This window comes from Podarcis muralis, chromosome 15 (genome assembly GCF_964188315.1).
Source record: "Podarcis muralis chromosome 15, rPodMur119.hap1.1, whole genome shotgun sequence".
Lineage (NCBI taxonomy): Eukaryota > Metazoa > Chordata > Lepidosauria > Squamata > Lacertidae > Podarcis > Podarcis muralis.
Window position 1 is genome coordinate 1,075,287 of NC_135669.1, and position 26,361 is coordinate 1,101,647.

General features: G+C 49.5%; 1 protein-coding gene and 1 pseudogene across 5 annotated transcripts in view; one reads left to right on the forward strand and one right to left on the reverse strand.

Annotated features, from left to right (window-relative positions):
* Positions 1-2,159: 2,159 nt before the first annotated feature.
* PLEKHA2 (pleckstrin homology domain containing A2) overlaps positions 2,160-26,361 on the reverse strand; it is a 106,038-nt gene continuing 81,836 nt past the window's right edge. For 4 of the 5 annotated variants that reach the window (XM_028708044.2, XM_077919855.1, XM_028708043.2 and 1 more), the window contains 3 exons: positions 24,657-24,720; positions 10,602-10,679; positions 2,160-6,661 (listed from right to left, as the gene is read on the reverse strand). In XM_028708044.2, the coding sequence (XP_028563877.1) occupies positions 6,308-6,661; positions 10,602-10,679; positions 24,657-24,720 (496 nt within the window). In that variant the 3' untranslated portion in view covers positions 2,160-6,307. The remainder of the gene's footprint in view (positions 6,662-10,601; positions 10,680-24,656; positions 24,721-26,361) is intronic. The other variant, XM_077919853.1, reaches the window with a different exon arrangement.
* Positions 14,101-20,003, forward strand: LOC144325701 (uncharacterized; annotated as a pseudogene).

The following is a 26,361-nucleotide window of genomic DNA, read 5'->3' on the forward strand; positions in this document are numbered from 1 at the left end:
ACAGTAAGAGCTGTTCGACAGTGGAATTTGCTGCCAAGGAGTGTGGTGGAGTCTCCTTCTTTGGAGGTCTTTAAGCAGAGGCTTGACAACCATATGTCAGGAGTGCTCTGATGGTGTTTCCTGCTTGGCAGGGGGTTGGACTCGATGGCCCTTGTGGTCTCTTCCAACTCTATGATTCTATGATTCTAAACAGGTTTACTGGGCAGTCCTGTTGAATTCAATGGGCTTGCTCTCTTGTAAAAGTGGGGCCTAGGCCTGCAACCTTATAGACAAGGGAAATTTCTCTCCTCTGGCTCAGCCAGACACAAGAAATGACTTTTCCACACAGTACGAAAAATAATAAATGAGGCCCACTGCCATAAGACTGGCTTAGGGGTTTTCAAAAGGAAACTGGGTAATCATGGTCTTGAGAGCTAAATGAAGTCTTCAAATACAGGAGCAGTTGGAGTTATCCATCACCTTTGTGAATCCTTCCTGGTAAGATTCCCAGAAGGATCTATCTGGCTGACCCTTTTAAGCTATAGGTGAGGCAGTTGAAAGTCAAGAGATCCTTTGTGAAAAGGTCCCTCCAAAACAAGCTGCCTAAGTGAAAGGAGATGTTGAAGTCTTTGCGGATTCGAGCATTTCAGCAAGGCTTTCAAAGGAGAATGTTAGGGTGTGGATTGTCCTCATCATGGGTGTAGAGACGCCATCTCCTATTAAGCACCTCTGCTCTGAGTCGCATGCAGTAGAGCTTGCAGAATAGATTCAAAACACTGAGGGGTTCAGAAACTTATTCAGGGACAGCCCCATAGAGGCCATGCTTTCCACAAAGTCGCAAGCAGCCCTTTGTAAGGTGAACCTAGCTGCCTCCTCCACAAGAGGTCCAGAGGGTGGCAATATGAGAACAGGCTTTTTCTGCAGTGGCTCCCCATTTGTGGGATGCTCTCCCCAGGGAGGTCTGCCTGGCACCTTCATTCTACACTTTCAGGCACCAGGCAAAAACATTCCTCTCTAATCAGGCCTTTGGCTGACTGACATCTGATGCCCTTTTAAAATGTGTTGTGGAAGTGGGTGATTATTGGATTGTTTTTTGTTTTTATTCAGTATTTTGTGTTTTTATATTGTGATTTTATGTTGTGAACCGCTCTGAGACCTGCAGGTATAGGGTGGTATACAAATTGAATAAATAATAATATTAGAAAGTGTGGCTTAAGTGGAAAACTGCTCAGAACTGTGCTATCTAGGCATGGGAGAAGCAGGCTTTTGGAGGAGCCCCAGAAGCTTTTGCCAACTCTTACTAATACAGAGCAATGCATTTCCAAGTTCCCTGCACAGCCAGTCAAGTGCATGGCATGTTAGAGCTCAGCTGCCTAAGATTAATGGCTGCCATTTCAATTTATTAACAGCAACATAGCTGGAATTTCTAGCCCCAATGTTTTTGCTTCACATTAAATCTATAGATTCAAGAAAAGGCAAGGGCAAGCTGTAACACGCTGATCCTGTCCTGACCTGGTTTACTCAGGAGGTTGCATTGACTTCAATGAGGCTTCCCTGAAGGTTGTGTGCTTAGGAGTGCAGGGCGAGGGCCACCAATCCTATGCAAACTTAAGTGGGGAGTGAGCCCTATTGAAGTTGTATTTCAAAGTAAACACACAGAGGATTGAGTGTCCTGTGCTCAAGGCAGCCTTCCTCAACCTGGTACCCTCCAGGTGTTTTTGACCAAATCTCCCACCACCCCGACCATTGGCCATGCTGGTTGGGACTGGTGGGAGCCAGAGTCCAACAACACCTGGAGGGGGATTCTGGCTTCAGGGCTCTTCTCCCTGATGTTCCTATCTAAGCATACTTACATGATAAGTTAAGTCCACTAAAAGAAACCAACAGGGTTTCAAATTAAGACTACAATGCTACACATACTTACTCTGTGGAATGCAGTGGAATTTGCTTCAGAGTAAAAATGCACAGAATCACATGGCACATGTGTTTCAAACACAATAGAGGAAGCCTGTTGTATTTACACACATTTCACCTAGACCAAACAACTTTTTCTTTTAGCAAAGTTGTAGGGCAGATTGAAATGGAGCAGAGGAAGAACTGGAGCACAATGCTTTGCAGCCACCTGACCTCTGCCTATTAAAAGCAGACACGGATTCCCAGAAAATTATTGGCAAACTTGACAAGGTACTCACGTGTTGAAAGTACAAGTTAGTGCAAAGGAATACTTATTTTGAAAAACACAACAGAACGGTATTGGTCAAATGTACATTTTTGTAAGCAAAGAAAAAGACAAATGGTCATCTGGTTCAATACTACTTCCATTCATTCAAATGAATTTTCATAGTTTCCAGCAAAGTCTACTTTTCCAGCATAGATCTCTTTTAATAATTATTTTGCATGTATTCACCAGGAAAAAGCAATGTGTAAGCCTCTTCTCTCCCTATAAAAGAGTAGGGAGTTAAGGTGCACAATCCTGAAACATCTCCCATCTTGAGCCTTGGGCCACATTTCAACATTATTAATTTGATTAATTCATTCTTTTGGGATGGGGGTCCACAGCTCAGCAGCAGAGCACATGCGGTGCATGCAGAAAGGACCAGGGCTGTGATGCTGGGGGGATGTAGAAAAAGTGCAGAACGTGGTATCAAGACGTGGTGCAATTCAGCTTCTTGAGAAATTCCACTTTTTAAATTTGGAGGCTGACAAGAGAAAAAGAGCAATATTTTGACAGCTACAAAGTGTGTTGGCAATGCCTGTGTTGGCAATGCCTGCTAAAGAGCAAAACATGGCTGCAGTCTTGGGCACACTTGCTTGGGGAGTAAGCCTCACTTAGTAGGATTTACTTCCAAGTAAGCAAGTAATATTTGAGCAAGTTTTCTTCTACTTCCTTGCTTTTCTCTAGCTCCCTTTGGACATTCCAAATAAATTGGCGTAGGGAGGGTCAAGCTGGCACATATTAGCTCTGTCCACAATATCTCCATCCCAACAGGGCACAGCTTCAGACCAGGCTGGCAGGGAGAGGACAGCCTAGGGCAGCCTTTGCCCACCTGTGGCCAGCCATTTGTTGCTGGACTAAAAACTTCTATCATCCCTGGCTATTGCCCATGCTGGATTGGTCTGATGGGTAGTTGCAGCCCAAGCATACCTGTCCCTACTTCAGACTGTCATGCATGGAATATGAAAATATAATTAGAATGCTTGGTGGCCAACATGCTTGCTGGCCTCCCCACACGCTGCTCAGAGGGTCGCACAAGCATCGCACAAAATGTCTTAAGACTTTTATGATGAGAAAAACCAGAGTAAGTGATGCAGATAGTAAATAAATTATTTAAAAAATATGCAAACAGTATTTTTGTGTGTGCAGCACACACACTTAATTCTCTGTATCCTTATTGCTTCATATATTAACCAGAATCTGTTCCAGGTTAATGTTGGCATTAAAAGGGGTCGGGGGAATAATCTAGCTTGATACAAGTTATCACAGCCCACTCAAAAAACAAATAAATATCTTTTTGTGCTCCTGAAAAACCTGCCATATAAAAAGGGAGCATACCTGAGTATATTCTGACCACAGACGTTCACACTGTTTGAGAGTAGTCTTCGCATAGCGAAATCCTGTTTGATTTTTCCTTGCTAGATTTGCGTTTTGCTTTGCTTTCTGTTTTAGTCAGGCACCCGGAACAATTTAGCGGGGGGGAATGATCACAACCCCACCCCTTTGCAAACGTAATTTAGATGACTATATTGTGACCTGGAAATATGGGAGAAGGAAACGTTTAAAGAGGAGCTAGTCCTCACTGTGAGGACAGACTTTCCTTCTGTCCTGGACATTCAGAGCTAAGAAGTTCACTTAATGCAGCTATGTCACATCCAAACCATACATGTAAAGCACTCCTTATACCCAGTGGCGTAGCGTGGGTTGTCAGCACCCGGGGCAAGGCAAGTAATTTGCGCCCCCTAACCCGTGGATTTGCGCCCCCTAACCTGTGGATTTGCCCTAACCCCAGATGTTGCGCCCGGTGCGGCCGGCCCCCCCTGCACCCCCCACGCTACGCCACTGCTTATACCACTGTAACTGTCATGGCACCCCTCCCCCCAGAGAATCCTGGGAACTGTCATTTCCTAAGGGGTCTTCTAATAACTCTCAGCACCCTTGGCCAACTATAGTTCTCAGATTATCTGGAGGAAGCCATGGCTATTAAAGTGTTCCAAGAGGGCTGTAATTGCATGGTGTGGCTGTGATAGCAACCAGATTGTTTGTGTGTGACAGTCCTCATTTAGGAAGCCAGAGCCAAGGGCTGAATTTTAGAACACTGATTCTGTTGCACTAACTTTTATCACATTCTGTCTGGCCCGTTCTCTGTATTTCTTCATACTCCAGGCAACACAAGGAAGGCTGTTAAAAAAATCTTAGGAATTAAATCTCCTAGGCTGCAGCACAGTTGCACAAACGCCATCTAGGACAGGCCTCCTGTAGCAAGTGGGTCTTGCTAGTCTTGGGCCTGATAAGCATCAGTGAGGCATTCACAGAAGGTCGGCGGTTCGAATCCCTGTGACGGGGTGAGCTCCCGTTGTTTGGTCCCAGCTCCTGCTCACCTAGCAGTTCAAAAGCACAGCAATGTGCAAGTAGATAAAGAGGTACCGCTCCGGTGGGAAGGTAAACGGCGTTTCCATGCGCTGCTCTGGTTTCACCAGAAGCGGCTTAGTCATGCTGGCCACATGACCTGGAAAAACTGCGGACAAACGCTGGCTCCCTTGGCCAGTAAAGCGAGATAAGCGCCACAACCCCAGAGTCGTCCGTGACTGGACCAAACGGTCTGGGGTACCTTTACCTTTGCATCAGAGTGCAGGGCAGGGTGGAGGCAAACATATTCTGCAGGCAATTGAAGTTCCTGGCCTTTCCAGGTAGGAGTGGAAAGATCTTGGCTGAAGTCCTGGAGATCCGCTGACAAATAATGTAGACAGCGTTGAATTAGATGAGCTAAGTCTGTTGTGGCACAAGACAGCATCCTGGTTTTAGATGCAACTGAGTTTTTGGTTGTGCCAGTTCTGGAAAAGTTCTTCATGGATTTCCTGTTTTTTTTTACTATTATTATAATGGTCTCACACACCAGCTGAAAGCACACTGTGTAAATCCGGGGTGGGGAACCAGTGAACAGTCAGGTGTTGGTGGACTTCAACTCCCATCATCCTTGACCATTGACTGAATTGGCTGGGGCTGATGGGAGTTGGAATCCAACATCTACAGGGTCATAGGTTGCCTGTGCTGGTGTAAATATAGCTTTAGCCAGTTGAACACACTGTAGATCACCAGAATGTCCCCATACCAGAGTTTGAAGAATTCCTGCCATAACCTTGCTTTATTTGCCCCCTGCCCCAACCTTCTGTGCAACTGCAGTTGATGCTGCTGTGTAGGAAAGGGCTATGGCTCAGTGCTGGATCAAATGCCTAGCATGCAGGAGGTCCCAGGTTCAACCCCTGGCATGTCCAGGTAGGGGTGGGAGAAATGCCCCTCTCTGAAATCCTGGATGGACACGTTGTCTCAGGATAAGTCAGCTTCCTATGCTCCCTTCTGCAGGAAAAGCTCTCTAGGAACTCCACTTTGTTCCAACCCCTTGTACCTTGACAAAAAGAGTGTATGGCCTTCCCACATCAGCAGCATGGCTCACTGAAGATGAAGAGCATCTGTTACACACACAGGTTTATGTGAGAGCTAGAGAGTTAGACATTCACATCAAAACTGACAGTCCAACACTGTTCCACAGGATTTCTTCAAAAGCCACAATTATGGAAGAACCCTCAAAGTCCTCTCCCACAGAAGTTAGGAGTGCTGCCTTCAACTCCTCTGCAGATCAAGCATGCAAGCCAGACCACCAGTGTGCTGCTACAAAAACAGTGGGGTGTACCTGGGCACATTGCCAGAAGAGGTCAAGATGACTCCAGTGAGTGACACACACACACACATACACACATACACACACACACACACACAGAGAGAGAGAGAGAGAGAGAGAGAGAGAGAGAGAGAACACCCATACCAGGTTTCTAGCTGATTGGCAAAGGTGGTCTCTCCTTTACTACATGGGAAGGCATCTGAGATGAAGGAACCACATCACACTGAAAATGTGCAAGGAATGACTCCAGGGCTGGAGGTTGCATCTCATGTGCTTCCCATATTTAAGGTCATCACATCACAGTGACTGCTCCAGCTCCAGCTTCCTAAGCATGTGCAAGCTAGCTAGCATTTGCCCCAACACAGCCATGTGTCAGGACCAGGGAAGCGTCAACATGGTCTGTACATCGACAGGCGCTGCTTTGCAGTGCACAGTCACACATCCGAGGTCCGGATGCTCTCATCATCCAGGTCAAAGGGAAATGGATGCTCTTTAAAGTTCTGGGGCTCCGACCTGTGCCGGAGACGCCCACCCTGCGTGGCTCTAGCATCTCGCTGGGCAAACAGAGGGGAGAACTCCGAGTCCTTCGGCAGGCCAGCCTTCTGCTCTGCTGCAGGCTGCGGCTTCCCTTCCGACTGGGGCACCGGCATCCAAGGCAGCCAGCACGAGGCCGACGGGCTTTTGGCAGAGGCCTTGGGCTCCCCTCCCAGATGCTTCAGCCTCTCAATGGGAGGCACGGCTGAACTGGGGCCTCCGCGCTTGTTCACCGAAGCAGATCTCACCAAGTCCTGCATGGGGTGGAGGGGTGTGGGTGAGAGAGGGAGAGAGAAAAGAGACACACCTTACAGCTTATGCATGCCAGAGGGGGTGCCAGCACAGTGCCCATGGGTGCAATGGTGCCCCTGAAGTCTTCCCAGGGACCGATGAAGCCCCTGTGCTCCCTTGGTCATGTGGAATGCGGTGGTTTCCATTTTCTCCCTTGAAAGTGACACTGTTTCCTACTTCATCTCTATGTGCTTTTTTATTTTTATTTTTTATTAAAGATTTTCTTGATTTACAAAAGTGTTTGCAATGTCTCTCTCTCGTTTTCACCCCCCCCACACACGTAACATTTTTACAAATCAGTTTCATTTGTTGAGACATTAGGAAGAAAAGGGGGAAAGGGGTAGAGGGGGGGAAAGATGGGTGGGGTTGGGGTTGGGGGGCAATGTTTCTATTTTACTTACTATATGTAGGGTTTGGTGTCAGCATTGCTTGTGCAGGTTATTTGCTGTTTGCTTGTGTTCCTTTGGTGAGAGAGGTTGGGGTTGGCCTAGGGTGTGGTTATTTATTTGTGGTTGGCTGTGGTGGTCTTTGTTTTCAAGTGTGAGTGGGGTGGCTGGGTGTTTTGGATCAGGTTAGCCATATTGATTTGTATGCTGTTGGTGGATTTTTATTGTTGTCTTGCTGGGCTGTGTATGTGATAAAGGGGAGCCATACCGGGGTGAAGGTGTCTTCTTCTATTTTTCCCCGTGTCAGTTTCAGTTTATTGGTTAATTTTTCTAGTAGGTCTGTTTCCCATACTATCTGGTACCATTGGTCCATGTTTACTCCTGACAGGTCTCTCCAGTGTCTGGCTATGATGCTTCTGGCTGCTGCAAGTAGGTGGGTTATGAGTTCTTTGTGGTGTTAAGTGGGCATTATTGTCTTGGAAGATGTTTAGTAAGGCCAATTCTGGGGTGATTTCTAATACTTGCTTGATTATTTTACTTATTTCTCGTATGGTTGTTCTCCAGAATGGTTGGATTTTGGGGCACTCCTGCCACATGTGGAGGTATGTGCCTGTGGAGGTGCACCCTCTCCAGCATTTTGGTGAGGTTCCTGGGCGTATTAACACCAGTTTTCTTGGTGTTAGGTACCACCTGTAGGTGATTTTCAGAGTGAGTTCTTTTCTTTTTGTTGATATGGATTTAAAGAGGGGGTTTAGATCACATTTTGATCCATTGAGTGGAGTTAACCTCATAGCCTATGTCATCCTCCCAATCTCTATGTGCTTTTCTAGGTTCAGACTAATTCTACTGGATTCCACTTCCCCAATGACTAGTTGCTTAATATACATAATTTGTACAGGTTGAAGAATTCAACATTTCTTGGTGCAGAATATTAATATATTTCAGTGCAGAGCAAACTCATCCCAGGCCATAGTGAAGCTTTCCTGCAGTGAAATTGTTTTCCATATGGTCCGAATGCCTGGCAGACATTTGAGTCAACCTTCTTCAGATTGCCTTAAAAATGGACCTGATCTTGTACAGATGCATTCACATGAACCCTTTGCTCCTGGTGAGGGAGATGGGAAAGGGTTTTGGTCAAAAATATAACCTAAACCAGGGATGGGTAGATTTCCATCTTGCATCTTTGCTTTTTCCAACAACGCTGAGGTCCACTGCTCAGGAGCCAAAGGGAAAATAGTGGCTTAGAAAGAGGGGTGGACATTGACTTAGAATTAAAGAAAAGAGCGCCTCAGAGTGCACATCATCCCATGAACTTGTTTTCAGTACCAGAACTGAGATCACAGCCCTTTCATATAAAAATCTAGTCCTGGTTCCCCACCACAACCCCTCAGCTTTCTTCATTTCAGCAACCTAATTTGGGAGGAAAATTGTTGCTATTGTTAAACAGTTGGGAGTCAGAAATCCCTGGCATCTCCAGGAAGGGCTGGGAGGACTGCTGCCAGTCAGTGTAGACAATCATGAGCTAGATGGACAAGTGGGTCTAACGAAGTATGAGACAAAAGCAAGCCTTGGCCAACTCCTACATGACAGTCAACAATATACTGTACAAGAAGCAAAAGAGAAACCACAAAGACAGTGGTACAGAGTCAGTAAGGACCTTTTTCCTCACAGAAGAAGGAACCAGAGGCAGAACTGGAGAGCAGGATGGCTCCTCCCCCCGGAAGAGGAGGCAAAAGACTTGAAAGGCCCTGACTCTCAGGTGGGAAGAGTCAGCCTCCTCAATGCAGGTCCTCCAGTGCACTCCGGCTTCTCTGATCACAAGAGTCTCTACTTCTGCTTCTTCCCTCTGCAAAACAAGTTACTAGCCCTCATTGATTATGAAGGGCAAAATATTTGAAAGTGGTGCATCTAATAACGGAAACCAGAGGTGGAAGAGGTAGAATATCTAGGACAGGGTGCAACAAGTGTGGCCACTGAGAAACAGGTTTTTTTTATTCTGTGCTTTGGATGGGCAGTGGTTATTCCCTGTTCCTTCCACCTGTGGTCTTGGCTGAAGACTCCTTGCAGAGCCATCCCTCGAGGGGACTAAATAAAAGAAATGCGACTGAAGTAAGTTATGCCAACTTGCAACTTGTTCCTATGTAAATAATAATAATAATAATATTTATTTATACCCCGCCCATCTGGCTGGGTTTCCCCAGCCACTTTGGGCGGCTTCCAACTGAATATTAAAAACAGTACAGCATCAGACATTAAAAACTTCCCTAAAGAGGGCTGCCTTCAGTTGTCTTTTAAAAATAAAATAGTTGTTTATTGCTTTGACATCTGCTGGGAGGGCGTTCCACAGGGCAGGCGCCACTACCGAGAAGGCCCTCTGCCTGGTTCCCTGTAACCTTACTTCTCGCAATGATGGAACCGCCAGAAGGCCCTCGGCGCTGGATCTGTGTCCGGGCTGAACGATGGGGGTGGAGACGCTCCTTCAGGTATACAGGACCGAGGCCGTTTAGGGCTTTAAAGGTCAGCACCAACACTTTGAATTGTGCTCGGAAACGTACTGGGAGCCAATGCAGATCTCTCAGAACCGGTGTTATGTGGTCCCGGCGGCCACTCCCAGTCACCAGTCTAGCTGCCGCATTCTGGATTAATTGCAGTTTCCGGGTCACCTTCAAAGGTAGCCCCACATAGAGCGTGTTGCAGTAGTCCAAGTGGGAGATAACTAGAGCATGCACCACTCTGGCAAGACAGTCCGCGGGCAGGTAGGGTCTTAGCCTGCGTACCAGGTGGAGCTGGTAGACAGCTGCCCTGGACACAGAATTAACCTGTGCCTCCATGGACAGCTGTGAGTCCAAAATGACTCCCAGGCTGCGCACCTGGTCCTTCAGGGGCACAGTTACCCCATTCAGGACCAGGGAATCCCCTACACCTGCCCGCCCCCTGTCCCCCAAAAACAGTACTTCTGTCTTGTCAGGATTCAATCTCAATCTGTTAGCCGCCATCCAGCCTCCAACCGCCTCCAGGCACTCACACAGGACCTTCACCGCCTTCACTGGTTCTGATTTAAAGGAGAGGTAGAGCTGGGTGTCATCTGCATACTGATGAACACCCAGCCCAATAATAATAATCAGGTCCACAAAACTGGACTGCATGGGATGGGGGTGGGTTAAAAAGTTGCTCCAATTTCTAGCCCCCAATTTCTGCTTAATTTCTAAGCCACAGAATTATGATTAATATCTCCCCCCCCCCCAAGGAAAGTTAAGCAAGTTTTGCCAAGTTGCTTGCAGCAGCTGTAGAGAGGCGGACAGATACATGTTCCCATTGCATAATGCTCATTAATTTCTCCTATCTCACCCGCTTTCCACTCCCGGTTTCTGTGGAATCAAGCCAGAGACTAGAAAGCTGCCTCCAGGAAGTGAGATATTTCTCAAATGTTTGCCCAAGACATTAAAATGGATGATGTCTGCTTAAGAAAACAAGCACAAAAAACTAATTAATTCTGCATGCAAAGGATATGACCTACCCTAGGGCAGCTCTTTAGGGCCTGCACAGCCCCGCTGATCTCCTTGATCCAGCTGTGCATGTCCTCAGGGCTATAGGCCTGCAGAGAGAAAGAATAAAGACATCAGCCAAAAACAACACAGCCCACGAGACTCCCATCCCCAGAGCTGGATTATGCTGCACCATGACATTTCAGGCCAGGAAGAGGGTCTGCAGGTGAACTGACCTAGTGATTGACAAGTGGATAGCCTCATCCACCAGTCAGAGCTGCCTTGTGGGGCCGGTACCCCACTCCTGCCCTAGCCAAGTGGCTACCATGTTAAAGTTCCTTCCCATCGTGTTAAATGTGAAAAGAAGGGGTGAAAAGCTGAATGTTCACATCATGAAGAAGAGACAGCAAGACCTAATCAGATTAGACTCTAATAGGTTCTGTGTAAATTCCACGTTGGACCCAGGACTGCTGGAGATAAGCGCTAGACAATGGTTGATCTGTTTTGAAAAATATAAGGGCCACTCCAATAGACCTGCTTATTGAGCATTCAACTGGACTTGCTTGCAAGAAGCTTATGTGGCAGTTAGCCTGTTTCCAGTCTCTCTGGAGCAATCTTCTTATTTGTTTGCAGGGCAGTGATATGACAATGAGCATTTGCCCCACATTCATTCTGATTTGCTTGCAGCATGTTTACATTTCTTCCTGTTAGGCATCCACACTTAGGCATCCATCCTAGTTAGTTCATCCACACTTTTCAATGCATTTTCTCACCTCTCCCCAAACTACAAAGTCAGTGTGTTTGTTTGGTTTTTAAGTGGGTTTGTTGTGCAGGAGTGACAAAGGCCTGTCTGCAAATGTAAATCCCCTCTGCAAAATAGAGTCTACACTACAGGCACACAAAGTTCACCAGTTGCCATGCAAACTTCCACCAGGGGACAGAAGTGAGACTTCAGAAATACATTTCTTCAAAGCACACATACACACACATCCCCCAAAAGCAACAAATCCCCAGGGCCTTTTTTTAAAAAATTAGGCTTTCTGAGAAAGGGAAGCAGTTGCCTTCCAGATGGGCAGCACAATCTGAGAATACCAGCTCAGCTACATGAGTAAGCCCCACTGAAGTCAACAGGATTTGCCCACACATAAATAACAGCTAGATCTCACCCCAAATATCAAGGGAAGGGAAAGTTCTTGTCACTGACTGCTGCTCATCACAGCAAGGGGTGAACAAACACGGAGTAGCAGGGGATGTTCTCATCCTGGCCTTGAAGAAAGACACTGGAGAAGCAGCGTGAGCTAGTGGTTATTTATTTATTTCATAAAATGTATACACCAGTTTACTGGGGGGACGGACCTCAAAGCGGTCAGAGCAAGGGTTGCCAATGTGTCACCATGGGCAGCACAATGATACCCTTGCAATCTTCCCCTGGCACCCGCTAAGCCCCTGAGCCCCCACCTCCTGGCCTCTTGCCTACTTTCCCTGAAAAATACATAGAGCTGAAAGTGGAAGTTGGAAGCATGTCACTTCCCCCCATTTCAGCTCTATATAAGAACCTCAGAAGAGCCTTCTGGAGCAGGCCATTGGCCCACCTAGTCCACCATCCTGATCTCATAGTGGCCAACCAGACACCTGTGGGAAACCTTCAAGCAGCACCTGAGCCGGAGAGCCCTGTCCCCTCCTGTGGTTTCCAGAAACATGGTGGCCTCCGGCTGTGGAGGCGGAGCATAGACATTGTGGCGAGTTGCCCTGGATAGCCTTTTCCTCCATGCATTTGTCCAACCCTCATTTAAAGCCCTGCAGTTGGTGGCCATCACTGCCTCCTGTGACAGGGAGTTCCATATTTTAACTTTCTTTTATCTGTCCTGAAACTTCCAACCTTCAGCTTCACTGGAAGCTGAGCTATGGAGGGAAAAATCTTTTTTTCTATCCACTTTTTCCATGCATGCACCATTTATAGTCTTGCAAATGAACCAGTTCATGCATGAGATTCACCGATACAATCACAGACAAATTACTACGTCCTTGTCTCAGCTCCTGAATTACCATTACTGAAATGTAGATCTAGAAAATTTCCACTTCCTGCCTACCTTGGGAAACATCACGTGCCTATTTATGACCTTTAGGTCATCAGCCCTCCCATGTCGACTCATGGAGATAAAGGATACTCTATGGTGGTTCCACTCTCTCCGCCCAGTGAGGGTATTTAAGGACGAAACTAGGAGGCAATTGGTCCCTTGCATAGAGTCAAAGCTAATGCGGACAACGGAAACCAAGCTTAATACTACTAACTGTCTGAAGGAAGAAAAGAATTCTGTAAGCCTAGAATTACATGATCTGAAGAAGAGGCTATCGAATATAAGACTGAGATTTTTACCCAAAATATAAGGACAGTAGAGCCTAGAGAACAATATTTAAAAACGTCCAACAGCTTCTTACCCCATAGAAAGACATCAGTGCAACTCCCTGTTCCCTTTTCAAGTGACATCGAAGTAGATGAGGAATTTGGCGCCTCCGACATTTTCTATGTCAACAACACCTAAAGAATTCTATGTTGCTGACAGTCTGGAGAAATCCAGCACCCAATCTATATCTGGACCTTTGCCTAATGTTCCAAAAACTTATGAGAATGATCAACCTTCTCTACGGTACTCCTGGCGAGACAGGATGGACAGAGCTTCCGAATTCGAAGCTGGCTCTTTGTTGGCCAGCGATTCCCATTTTATAGCACATGCCTCATTAATACTCCCACAGCCACAGATAGAATCAACAGTCCTTCAGTCAACCCAGGAGGGAGAGAGGGATTGACAGCTAACTAAACACTGTGGGACCGCCCTCCCCGCTTGGGGTGTGGTTGGTTGGGTTTTATCTTCTAGGGATAATTACCCTATCGAACTTCCACCTCTTCCCCATACCATTCTGACCCAGGAGTCCTGGCCCAGGGATGACTTGTTAGTGAGGGGATCTTACCCCTCTATTGGGGTCTGGGATTCCCACTATTGAAGGGCTAGGGAAGAATGGTGGTGGGGCTAGATATCACTATCAGCAAAGGGTTTTGAGATGCAGTGATGCTCAAACCCCTTCCAATCTACCCCCATCCCAAGGGATGAGGGTAGGGCAAGCAGGGATTACCCACCTCCGTCATTGGTGTTGTGCAATGCCAGGTCTATAGGCAATAAAACCGCTACCATGTGTGACTTTTTTGTCTCTCAGGGGATTGACCTGGCTTGAGTGACTGAGACCTGGGTATGGGAAGGTGAAGTAGTCTCCCTACATGAGATAACACCTCCAGGTTTCTCTGTCCTCCATCAATCACGGACTGTGTGTTGGAGGGGAGGAGTATCGTTGTTAATCTGGGAGGATTGCTCTTTCAGGGCTCTGCCACCACCGGCGATCTCTGGCATTGAATGTGTTGGTCTTGTGGGGGCACCAGGGAGAGCTTGGCTGTCTGGCTGGTGTACCGACCACCCAGCGCACCAGCAGCCACCCTGTCAGACCTGCTGGAGGTGGTGGCGGGCTAGGTCTTGGAGTTCCCAAGCCTATTGGTTTTGGGAGACTTCAACGTCCATGCCGATGCCGCCCCCTCCTCACAGGCTCTGGACCTAGTGACTTCCATGGCAACACTAGGGCTCTCCCAGTTTGTTTTGGGCCCCACTCATCAAGCAGGCCACATGCTGGATTTGATCTTTGGTGCTGGCATAGATGTGATCATGCTCCCCACTGTGGAAGTGCCATGGTCTGATCACTACACTCTGAAAGCCAAGATTGACTTCCCGCTCCTGCCCTGCTCAGGTGGCGAGCCTATTTGGGCTTGCCGCGAAGGCTGATGGATCCGGATAGATTCCGTCAGGCCTTGCGGGACCCTGCTCCTCCTGGCGACTCATTAGATAACCTTGTCGAGGACTGGAATAACCGGCTCTTGGTGACCATCAATGAGATCGTGCCTAAGCGCCCTCTGTGACCCCGTTGAAACCGGGCCCCTTGGTTTACTGAGGAGTTCTGGAAAATGAAGCGGGATCTCAGACAGCTAGAGCGAGTATGGCGACGGACTCGTGACGGAGCTTCAAGAACATCTTATAGGGCGCTTATGAAAGCCTATGAGATGGCTATGAAAGCTGCTAAGAAATCTTACTTTGCAGCTTCCATTGCATCCACTAGCTCTCGCCCAGCACAACTTTTTAGAATAATTAGGTCGATAACGTACTTAGGAGGAAAACCAAATTTAAGCACAAATTCGACCCACAGCTGTGAGGCACTCGCGAGCTTTTTTGCGGAGAACGTCCTGTTGCTCCACTGTGACCTCCCTGCCAATTTAGATACAGTGACAGAACTGGAGGCCCCTCAACTGTCTTCGGGTCCAGTGTTGGACCATTTCGATCGGATACTCCCTGCTGATGTGCATAGACTCCTCCAAGCTGGTAGGCCCACCACATGCCTCCTCGATCTGTGCCCATCTTGGCTGATTAGGGCATGCCCAGATGTCACATGGACCCCCCTGGTTGAAATTATCAATTTGTCCCTTGGCACGGGGATATTCCCAGGGGACCTGAAGGAAGCAGTGGTGTGTCCGCTCTTAAAGAAAACTTCACTAGATCCTTTAGATCTATCCAATTACTGCCCAGTTTCAAATCTTCCATATCTGGGTAAGGTAATTGAGAGAGCGGTTGCTGAACAGCTTGGTAGGTTTCTGGAGGAAACATCGGCTTTAGATCCATTTCAGTCCGAATTCCGTCCTGGTTTTGGGACCGAGACGGCTCTGGTCGCCCTAACAGATGATCTCCGCAGACAACTGGATCGAGGCAGGTCGGGACTGCTGATTCTCTTAGATTTGTCAGCAGCTTTTGACATGGTCGATCATGATCTTCTGGACCACCGCCTCGCCAACGTGGGGATACAGGGCATAGCTCGCAAATAGCTGTGCTCTTTTATCTCTGGTCGGGGACAGAGGGTGGCACTAGGGAGGGAGATGTCGTTGTGCTACTCCTTGGTGTGTGGAGTGCCGCAGGGCGCAATGCTCTTCCCGATGCTTTTTAACATCGTTATGAACCCCCTTGCCCAGATTGTCCGGAGCTTTGGGCTGGGTTGTCACCAATATGCTGATGACGCTCAGCTCTATCTGCTGATGGATGGCCATACCGACTCGTCCCCGGACACACTGACCAGATGTTTGGAAGCTGTGGCTGGATGGTTTCGTGGGAGCTGATTGAAACTAAATCCTTTGAAGACAGAGGTCCTCTGGCTGGGTCGGGATGGTATGGGGATGAGGGACCAACTCCCTTCTCTTGCGGGGGCCCAATTAGTGCCATTGTCTTCCGTTAAGAGTTTGGGTGTAATCCTTGATGCCTCCCTTTCCATGGAGGTGCAGGTTACAGCAACAGCCAAGGCGACATTTCCCCCCCTTCGCCGCATCAAGCAGTTGGTCCCTTACCTTTCCCGCCCCGACCGGGCCACAGTGATCCATGCGGCGGTCACCTCCAGTCTTGACTACTGTAATTCGCTCTATGCGGGGCTGCCCTTGAAGCTGTCCCAGAAACTCCAGTGGGTGCAGAATGTGCAGCGAGGCTCCTCACAGGGTCTCTGCCATGGGAGCATATTCACCCAGTGCTTTTCCAGCTGTACAGGCTCCCGGTGGAGTACAGGGTCAGATTTAAGGTGCTGGTTTTGACCTTTAAAGCCCTTCGCAGCCTAGGACCCTCATACCTACGGGACCGCCTCTCCCGGTGTGCCCCACGGAGGACCTTAAGGTAGCAACACCCTAGAGGTCCTGGGCCCTAAGGAAGTCAGATTAGCCTCAACCAGAGCCAGGGCCTTTTCAACACTGGCTCCGGCCTGGTGGCACGCTCTGTCTCATGAGACCAGGGCCCTGCGGGATCTGATTTCTTTTCGCAGGGCCTGTATGGCAGAGGTGTTCTGCCTGGCCTTTGGCTTGGAGTCAATTTGATTCCCTCCCCCTCTTTCTTTTTTCCTTTCTCCTCCTGTGAAAAGGCTGCATCTTAATGTTTTAATGTTGTATTTTAATCTTGTTTTTTAAATTGTATTTTAATCAACTTGTTTTTATTATTGATTGTTAGTAGCCTTGAGCCCGGTCTTGGTTGGGGAGGGTGGGGTATAAATTATCATCATCATCATCATCATCATCATCATTAGTTGCCTTCCAAGGCTCAGATTAACTCCACTAGCTCCAGCTTCTGCCAATATCTCTGGGAAGAGTAAAGTGACCCAAGGGGGGCACCAAATGTGCCTTTAGGCAGATAAAGGTTGGCAGCTCCCTGCATAAGAGTCTCAGACTCAAGGAGTCAGTCCCTGCTCAGCTAGGAAGCTCACTGGGGGTCCTTAGGCCCATCACTCTCTCTCAGCTTAAATCTAACTCACAGGGGATAAAATTAGGCAGGTGAGGAGAGAACCATGGATGCCACACTTGGAGGCGCTTGGAGGAAAGGTGGGATACAGATTAAGTAAGTGTTTGTTCCTTTCCTGCCAAAGTACTACACCAGTGTAGACAACATGCTGTCCTCTTGGTGTTATTGGACTACAATGCCCACGATCCCTGACCACTGATAATGCTGGCTGGGGCTGATGGGAGTTGTAGTCAACAGCATACAGCAGGCACCATATTGGCTATCCCTCTACCACAGCGGCCAGCCCCACTTCCTCTTGTGAACAGGTGTCGTGGGAGATGCTATGACAGTGGCAAAGAGGTGGAGGAACAAGACTCAGCAAGAGCAGAAGCTTCTTTGCTGTTCAGGCCGGCCAGCAAGCCAGACCTACTGCTTTACATCCTGCTTTTCCTCCAAGAAGCTCTGGGTTGTGTACTTTGATCAGAATCCAAGCATTCTTGTGGTTTGTTGCCTGCAGGAATCAACCTTTTCTTCCTGTTCCATTGAATTCCCAGAAGGCCTCTGTCCCTGGCACTTTCCTACCTTGTTGGCCCAGCTCAAGAATGGGGAACCTCAAGCATAAGCCCCAAATGTGGCCCTCCAAGGCTTTCTATCTGGCCCTTCGGACTCTCCCCAGGCCACACACTTCCTTGCCCTGCTTCACACCCTAAGGGTCTTTACCAGGTTGGATAGAGGAGATACAGGGGGCTGCTACATCGATTGCATAGGGATTCTCCAGATTTAGGAAGGAGAAAGTGTGTGTGAACAGTAGTTGCAGGAGAATGTCACATGGAGTGGGGTTTTTAAAGGAGGCACAAGGGGTTCCATATTAAGCTGAGGTATGGATGGGCTCTGAATCAAACCGCTGAGCCCTATACTGCCTGCTCTGAATGGCAGCTGTTGTCCAAGGCCTTAGGTCTTGCTAACCAATATATTTTTAACTTGAGACCCCAGGGATGGAATCTGCCTACTTCTACAAACCAAACATATGACCTCTTGCTTCTGAACCAAAGTGCTGCCCAACATGATGTTGGCACGCTCTCATGCACAAGACCTTACCACACAGTTATGTGACTGATAAACAAAACTCAGCCAGGTGCAACTCCTTGACATGTGCATAGAAGAGCAACCTGCTTTGCAAAAACCATTCTGAAAAACATACTTCCACCTGCCCCTATTATTCTGATCTTCTCTCATGGTTAGTGCATCTGCTTTGTATGCAGAAGGTCCCTGGCATCTCCAGGTAGGGCTAGGAGGAACTCTGAAGAGCTGCTGCCATTGACAGCACTGAGCAAAATGAAGCAACAGTATGACTAAGTGCAAGGCACCTTCCTATGTTCCAAATCTGAGTGAACGCTATCAAAACAAACTGAAAATATTCCACATATAGAGGCTGGTGGGGGCTGACACACAGCTCTGGTGCTGTCCAACATCTGATGCTGCTTGAGTTGTCAGAGACTTGAACTGTCCACCTTCTCTACCCTTGGGGGCTAATCCAAATGCTAGGCTAGAACACCCCCACTACCCCTCACAAACAGCCGGGCAGAGGGGGAGCACATGTTTGCATATGGCTGGCGTCAGGCATAGACATGGCTGGGGACCCAGCGAGGGCCCACAGTCCACCAGGGACCCCCGGAGAAGAGCACCTTGGAGCCTCTCCAGACTGGCAGACTGGGAGGCTGTGGGAAGCCCTGTGCACAGAATATCAGTCTGTTCGCAGAAGCTATGGCAGTTAAAATGTTACATAGCCAGGTTTTAGAGGGCCTCTCCAGACTGGCAGTGGTCCCTTGGCCCTTCCAGAATGGGCATGAGACAGTAACGCAATGCATGCAAAACACACACAGAGATCTGACTGGGCTGTGCTTTGATGCAGACATGCGGCTGCTGGTCACCAGTAATGGCACCCTTGAGTCATGCTGCCCATGTCCTCCTCAGAACACGCAGTTGTAGTCACCCATGGCTTTCTCCTGCTAGCAGCAGCCAATGATACATACATTGATATATTATGGGGAAAGGAGGCAGATGATGAAGTGAAGATGCCAGATTTGGGCAACATCATGTATTTGCCTTAACATGAAGATGGATCCTGTTTGTTATTTTCCCTTGCATTACAGTTGCTTTGAGGGTGTGTCTGGAGGATAAGGACACTAACCACAAGGCCTATGTTCTATCCCAGCAGCAGAGGAGGTGTCCCTCTGACTACCAGCTGAGGGGCATCATAAGCGGAAAGAGTGGCACTCAGGTCTTGCTGGCAAGCTTCCAATGGGCATCTGGCGGCCACTGTAGAACATAATGCTGGACTAGACAGGCCTTTGGAATGGTCTAGCAGGCTCTTCTTATGTCCATGGGACACCCATGTCCCAAGAGGAGCAGCTGGTCTCTATTTTCTGGAACTTGTCTCTGGAAAAACTACTACCCACATTTCTGGCCTTTGCAGGATACCGTGATATGCTAAAATTCACCCAGAAGGCTCGTAGCTCAGTGGAAGATCATCTGTTTTGCATGCAGAAGGTTCCAGGTTCAATCCTGGCCATCTCTGGGTAGGGATGCCTGACATCCTAGAGAGCCACTGCCAATCAGTGTGGACAATAATGAGCTCCAGGGACCAATGAGTTTGACTCAGGATAAGGCTCTTATTCTATATTCCTAATGGTCTCAAAACTGAGGTGCTAAAATCTCCATTCCTGCCCTCCCCCCAAAATTTCTAGACTATCTTAATACTAATACTAAATGATGTTAACATTGTTAATTATACTGGTGGTGGCAGGTATGGGATTATGCCCCAAGATCTGGTGATGGCCAATCAACCTTAAAAGGAAATCAAATTCACAGAGGATAAGGTTACAAATTGCTTTGAGTTGTGATGGCCATATGCCACAACATGCCAATGAATACCAGCCGCTGGAGAACACAAGTGGAAGAGGGCTGCTGGTGGGCTTCCTTCCCATAAGCTGCTTTAGGAAACAGGATACCGAATGAGCATTGGCTTTGAGCTCTTCCTATGTTCGTAGGGTGGCATACAGGATTCCCCGCTATTTTATCCTCACAAATCTGTGAGACAAGTTAGGCTGAAAGAGAGCATCAGCCCATCCAACATCACCCCATGAGCCTCTTGGTTGAGTGGGGCTTTGAGCCCAGGTCTCCTTGGCTAGTCTGATTCTCTTAGCACGACTCCACAGGTGCACATACAGAGAGTAGCCTGCCCATGAATAGCAAGGAATAGTGCACTGCACAGCTTGAGGTATATGCTGGACTCTTGAGCACCCTGTGCAAAACCCCAACTCTGTCCACTTTCACTTGTTGCTGAAGGCTCTAAGCCAGGAAACAGGGAAGCTGTTGCCCTCTGGGTGTTATTGGACCACAAATCTCATAAGCCTTAAGCATTGTGGCCAAAGGGCAGAGATGGTGGGAGGGCCAGTTGTTCCCTATCTCTACTAGAAATGGCTGACCTGTGCAATTCTCAAATGTACAGTTCTGCCATTCACGTCCGTGGGGATTGCACAAAGTAGCTTTCAGGTGGATTGTGTATTTAGGAAGCTTCCTCCCCAACGGTGCATAACACAGGAAACATAAATGGAGAAGTCTTCTTCAAAGAAGACCTAGACCAGCTCTACCACACACTGTACATGTGAACAATCCCCATCTTTATGGTTCTCTTTTGCACCTGCAAGGGGACGCAGGTGGCGCTGTGGGTTAAAGCCTCAGCGCCTAGGACTTGCCGATCGAAAGGTCGGCGGTTCGAATCCCCGCGGCGGGGTGCGCTCCCGTCGTTCGGTCCCAGCGCCTGCCAACCTAGCAGTTCGAAAGCACCTTCGGGTGCAAGTAGATAAATAGGGACCGCTTACCAGCGGGAAGGTAAACGGCGTTCCGTGTGCTGCGCTGGCTCACCAGATGCAGCTTGTCACGCTGGCCACGTGACCTGGAAGTGTCTGCGGACAGCGCTGGCTCCCGGCCTATAGAGTGAGATGAGCGCACAACCCCAGAGTCTGGCAAGACTGGCCCGTACGGGCAGGGGTACCTTTACCTTTACCTTTTTTGCACCTGCACAAATAACTTTCACTATAAATATGATGGAATGGAGAAGTGAAATAGCTGCAAAAGCAGGCTGCCCTTGGTATGGAGGGCCCCAGAGGCCAAAAAGGAACTGTGTACAAACCCTTTCTGCTTGAAAGGTTGTCAGCAAAGCATCCTGTTTGGCAGGGCAAGACCAGAGTTAACTGTTAAGGGCTAAATTTACTGTAGAGAAAAATAAACTTAAAAACAAACACAGTCCTCCCAACTGGGAACCAATTCTGAAATTGCATAATGTGTGCTGATCATTTGACGACCAGTATACACTGATGTAGGGACACGGGTGGCGCTGTGGGTTAAACCACAGAACCTAGGACTTGCCGATCAGAAAGTTGGCGGTTCGAATCCCCGTGTGCTGGTCCCGGGGGGAGGTTACCGTGGGGCGAGGTCCAGGACCTGAGTCGAGGGTCGGCAGACAGTCCTCCACGAGCGAAGCGGGGTCAAAAGCGAGGAGCCGGGCAAGGACAGGAACTCTGGAGGAACAGGACTGGGTGCTGGCCGAAACAGCTCTTCAGCGACGTTGCTCCCGCAACCTGGGACTGGGCTGACTGGCCTTTATCTTCTCTGAGGCCAGGGGCGGCACCGGCCCCCAGGAGCCCCGCCTCTCCTGGCCTTAAGGCGAGCACTCCTCCTGGGAGAAACTAGTTCCCTCCGCCTCTCTGCCCTGAACCTCTGCAGCTCAGGAGAGGCTGGAGGGTTACTGGACCCAGGGGGAGACTCACCTTCCCCTGACAGGGCTGGGAGAGGCGCACCTGTAGGCACTGTGTCCTCAACCACCTCTGGAGCCAGAGTGGATTCACCTGGTGCCTGCTCCTGAGGATCCGGCACAGGTGCAGGCGCTTCAGAATCCAGGCACTGCCCCAGCTCAGCCGGCCCTGGAGGCGGGGACTCATGTGCAGGCTGGGATTCCTCTGGTTCAGCCTCTGAATCGGATTCCCAGGCCATCACACCCCGCGACGGGGTGAGCTCCCGTTGCTCGGTCCCTGCTCCTGCCAACCTAGCAGTTCGAAAGCACGTCAAAGTGCAAGTAGATAAATAGGTACCGCTGTGGCAGGAAGGTAAACGGAGTTTCCATGCGCTGCTCTGGTTTGCCAGAAGCGGCTTAGTCATGCTGGCCACATGTCCCGGAAGCTGTACACTGGCTCCCTCGGCCAATAAAGTGAGATGAGCGCCGCAACCCCAGAGTCGGTCACAACTGGACCTAATGGTCAGGGGTCCCTTTACCTTTACACACTGATGTATATTTATCACTATAGAAATATTCTGGTTAGATAGTAGGGATGAATAGAATTGTCAATTTTGGCTTCTCTCAAGTTTCTCATTTCCACATTGGTTTGTGGTATTTTTTAACCAGTCATGAGAATTCATCAGCATTTTTGTGCAAATTTATTCTAATATACACATTTATGTATGGAATTTCATTGAGTCAGTCTATCTATATCTATCATCTATCTATCTATCTATCTATCTATCTATCTATCTATCTATCTATCATCATCTATCTATCTATATCTATCATCTATCTATCTATCTATCATCCATCATCTATCTATCTATCGTATATATTCATAACACAGACTTTCCAAATATGTATGTTATTTGTTGTATGTTATTTCCCCCAATACATGTATCTTTACGCAGAGGCAGTTTAGGGGAGCGTGACCAGTACAGTACTGGGTGCTACATTGCAGGGACAACACAACAATGCTCTAGAACAGAGTGCAAGGGCGGGAGCACTAAATTTTAGCACTGAACAGGGTGCTGCTGAAATTTGAGAGCCTAAAGTCTGCCACTGCTTTATGCACACTTTATTGTATTATATGCATTTTCCTACATGCTACTTGGCTGGAGAACTGCAATGCAAAATTTGGAGAAGTGTAAATTTTGAAGAATGCCTGTGTTTCAGTTCTCATACTGTTTTAGAAAAATGTAAATTTGCTAGGTTCACTTTTAAACATTAACTGAATCGAATTTCTCCCCCATCTCTACACAGAGGAGTCCTCTGAGGACTATGACTCATCAAATGCAGCACAGAGATATTCTGGGGGATGTTCTGGGGTGCAGGTAGACCCTGGTGTGATGGACAGACCATTGGGTCCTCCTCCTGGAGGCTCTTTGCCAATCACAGCAGGGAGGAGAAGCAGCCCATCAGGAAAGAGTGAGGAGGGTAAAGAGAGAAGCTGGCATTCTAACTGGCAGGGCCTGGGCCGGGGAAGTAGCTAAGGGTGTTTGGGGCAGAATTAACTGGTTTAATTTCCTCATGTGGAGCGAAGAGGGCTAGAGATGTTTTACAGGCAGAGTAAAAGCAGATAGCCATTCTAGGAAGAAATAGACTTAATAGAAGCAGTTCTGTTGTGGAGGATTATAGGTAAGAGCTTGTTTAAACCTGAAACAGTATTTCTGACAGAAAATAAGTATTATGCCTTTAACAGCAAAGCCGTCAAGCTTTATCCTTCATGCTGTGTTTATTTATAATAATTAAAAGATCAATTCCATTGTGCCGCAACTTCAAGGATAAAGTTGTCACAGGAGCCTCTATAGCTGCAGATTTACATTATATGCTACCACATAAAGTTAAAACATGAATTATCGGTTGTTATAGACAGGGAGAGACCAAGGCTAAAAAAACCCAGACTCGGTCGTGTTTCATCTTTCCCATTTGCTACATCTGTCGGTGCCTGAGCAGCAGCCGGCCACATGTCAGCCAGGCTCTTTGCGCTGCTGGCACCGTATTTTTCGCTCCATAAGACACACTTTTTCCCTCCTAAAAAGTAAGGGAAAATGTGTGTGCGTCTTATGGTGCGAATGCAGGGGGGAGGCAGGCAGGAAAAGCCCCCAAGAGCCACACACAAGCTCCGCAAGGCTCTTGCGGGCTTTTCCCCAGGAGGGAGAAGGGACTGACGCGGCCAGTCAGTCCCTTCTCCCTCCTCATAGAAAAGCCCGCAGGAGCCGCACGCTCCTTAAAGGGTCTGCTTTAGCTGCGTGCCACCTCTCCGGCCAGGAGAGGCTGCACGCGGCTAAAGCAGCCAGAACAGTGAGAGGATCCATCCCGCTGGCTGTCTTGGCTTCTGCCATAGCCACGCGCAGCCTCTCCCGGAAGCCAGAGGAAGCCAGGACAGCGAGCGGGATCCTGCTGGCTTTGCTCTTTGGGGCTGGGGAGGAAACCCGGGCTTCCCCTGGCAGCCCCGAGAAGCTCTGGGAGAAGCGGACAGGTTGTGCACAGCCGGTCTGCTGCTCTTTGGGGCTGGGGAAATAATATTTTTTTCTTGATTTCCCCCTCTAAAAACTAGGTGCGCCTTATGGTAAGGTGCACCTTATGGAGCGAAAAATACGGTAATTCTTAAGTCTCCCTGAAGAGGAAGTCAGAGAAAGCGGAGGAGATTTCAGAGCTCCTGGCCATCTTCCCCCGTCCCAGCTTTATGCTAGCATTCTCCAACCTGGTGCCCTCCATATGGTTTTGGACTGCAACTCCCATCAGCCCCAGTCAGCGCAGCCGTCTGACCTGGAAGAAGGCAAAGGAGTCTTAAAGGGTCCCTGATGCCAGACTTCGTAAAGGATTTTCTCTCCAAGGAACCCCTAGGATGCTTCCCCAAAACTGCCCTGCCTGCCAAGTTTCCACTGGTCAGGAGGGTATTTTACCTGGATATAGAAGGTCCTGTAGCTCGTTGTGATTTCAAAGAGATTGTCCCGCATTAGAAGATCACTAGAAAACACAGAAGGAAAAGCCGACATGTTGAAACCACACTTTTCTTCTTTATGTGAGTTACAGTGGTACCCCGCAAAACGAACGCCTCGCAAGACGGAAAACCCGCTAGACGAAAGGGTTTTCCGTTTTGGAGGCGCTTCGCAAGACGAATTTCCCTATGGGCTTGCTTCGCAAGACGAAAGCCCATAGGGAAATCTCCGGGACAGCGGGGAAGCGCAGCGCGTCTACCCCGCTGTCCTCGGACCTCCTCCGAAGCCTGGCAGCGGGGCGGGGACACCTCTTCCTGCCGCCAGGCTTCGGAAGGATGCTCCGAAGCTAAAGAAGCTAAAGCAGCCTGCCGCGACCCTCTCCCGGCTGGAGAAGTGACGCGCGCCTATGGCAGGAGCCTCCATAGCCGAGCGTCACCTCTCCAGCCGGGAGAGCGCGCGCGGGGCTAAAGCAGCCCCCCGCGACCCTCTCCCAGGTGACGCGCGCCTATGTCAGGAGCCTCCATAGCCGAGCGTCACCTCTCCAACCGGGAGAGCGCGCGCGGGGCTAAAGAAGCCATAGCCCCGCGACCCTCTCCCAGGTGACGCGCGCCTATGTCAGGAGCCTCCATAGCCGAGCGTCACCTCTCCAACCAGGAGAGCGCGCGCGGGGCTAAAGAAGCCATAGCCCCGCGACCCTCTCCCAGGTGACGCGCGCCTATGGCAGGAGCCTCCATAGCCGAGCGTCACCTCTCCAGCTGGGAGAGCGCGCGCGTGGGGCTAAAGCAGCCCCCCCGCGACCCTCTCCCGGGTGACGCGCGCCTATGGCAGGAGCCTCCATAGGTGCGCGTCACCTCTCCAACCGGGAGAGCGCGCGCGGGGCTAAAGAAACCCCTCGCGACCCTCTCCCGGCTGGAGACGTGACGCGCGCCTATGGCAGGAGCCTCCATAGGCGCCCGTCACCTCTCCAGCCAGGAGAGCGCGCGCGGGGCTAAACCAGCCCCCCGCGACCCTCTCCCGGCTGGAGAAGTGACGCGCGCCTATGGCAGGAGCCTCCATAGGCGCGCGTCACTTCTCCAGCCGGGAGAGGGTCGCGGGGGGTTTCTTTAGCCCCGCGCGCGCTCTCCCGGCTGGAGAGGTGACGGGCGCCTATGGCAGGAGCCTCCATAGGCGCCCGTCACCTCTCCAGCCGGGAGAGCGCGCGCGGGGCTAAAGAAGCCCCCCGCGACCCTCTCCCAGGTGACGCGTACCTATGGCAGGAGCCTCCATAGGCGCCCGTCACCTCTCCAGCCGGGAGAGCGCGCGCGGGGCTAAAGAAGCCATAGCCCCGCGACCCTCTCCCAGCTGGAGAAGTGACGCGTGACTATGGCAGCAGCCTCTGAAGGATGCACCGAAGCCTGGCGTGGGGGGGGGGGCGGAGAGACCTTCTCCCCGCGCCAGCCTTCGGATGGCTGTCCTGAAGACTTGGGGTGGGAGAAGGGTTTTCCTTCCCACCGCCAACATTCAGAATGCTGTTCTGAATGTTGGCGGTGGGGAGGGAAAACCCTCCTCCCACGCAAGCCCCGGGAACAGAGGGAAAGCGCTGCGCGCCTTCCCCTCTGTTCCTGTACCTGTGCTGAAGGCTTGCGGTGGGGAGAAAAGCCCTTCTCCGCACCGCCAGCCTGGCAAGCGG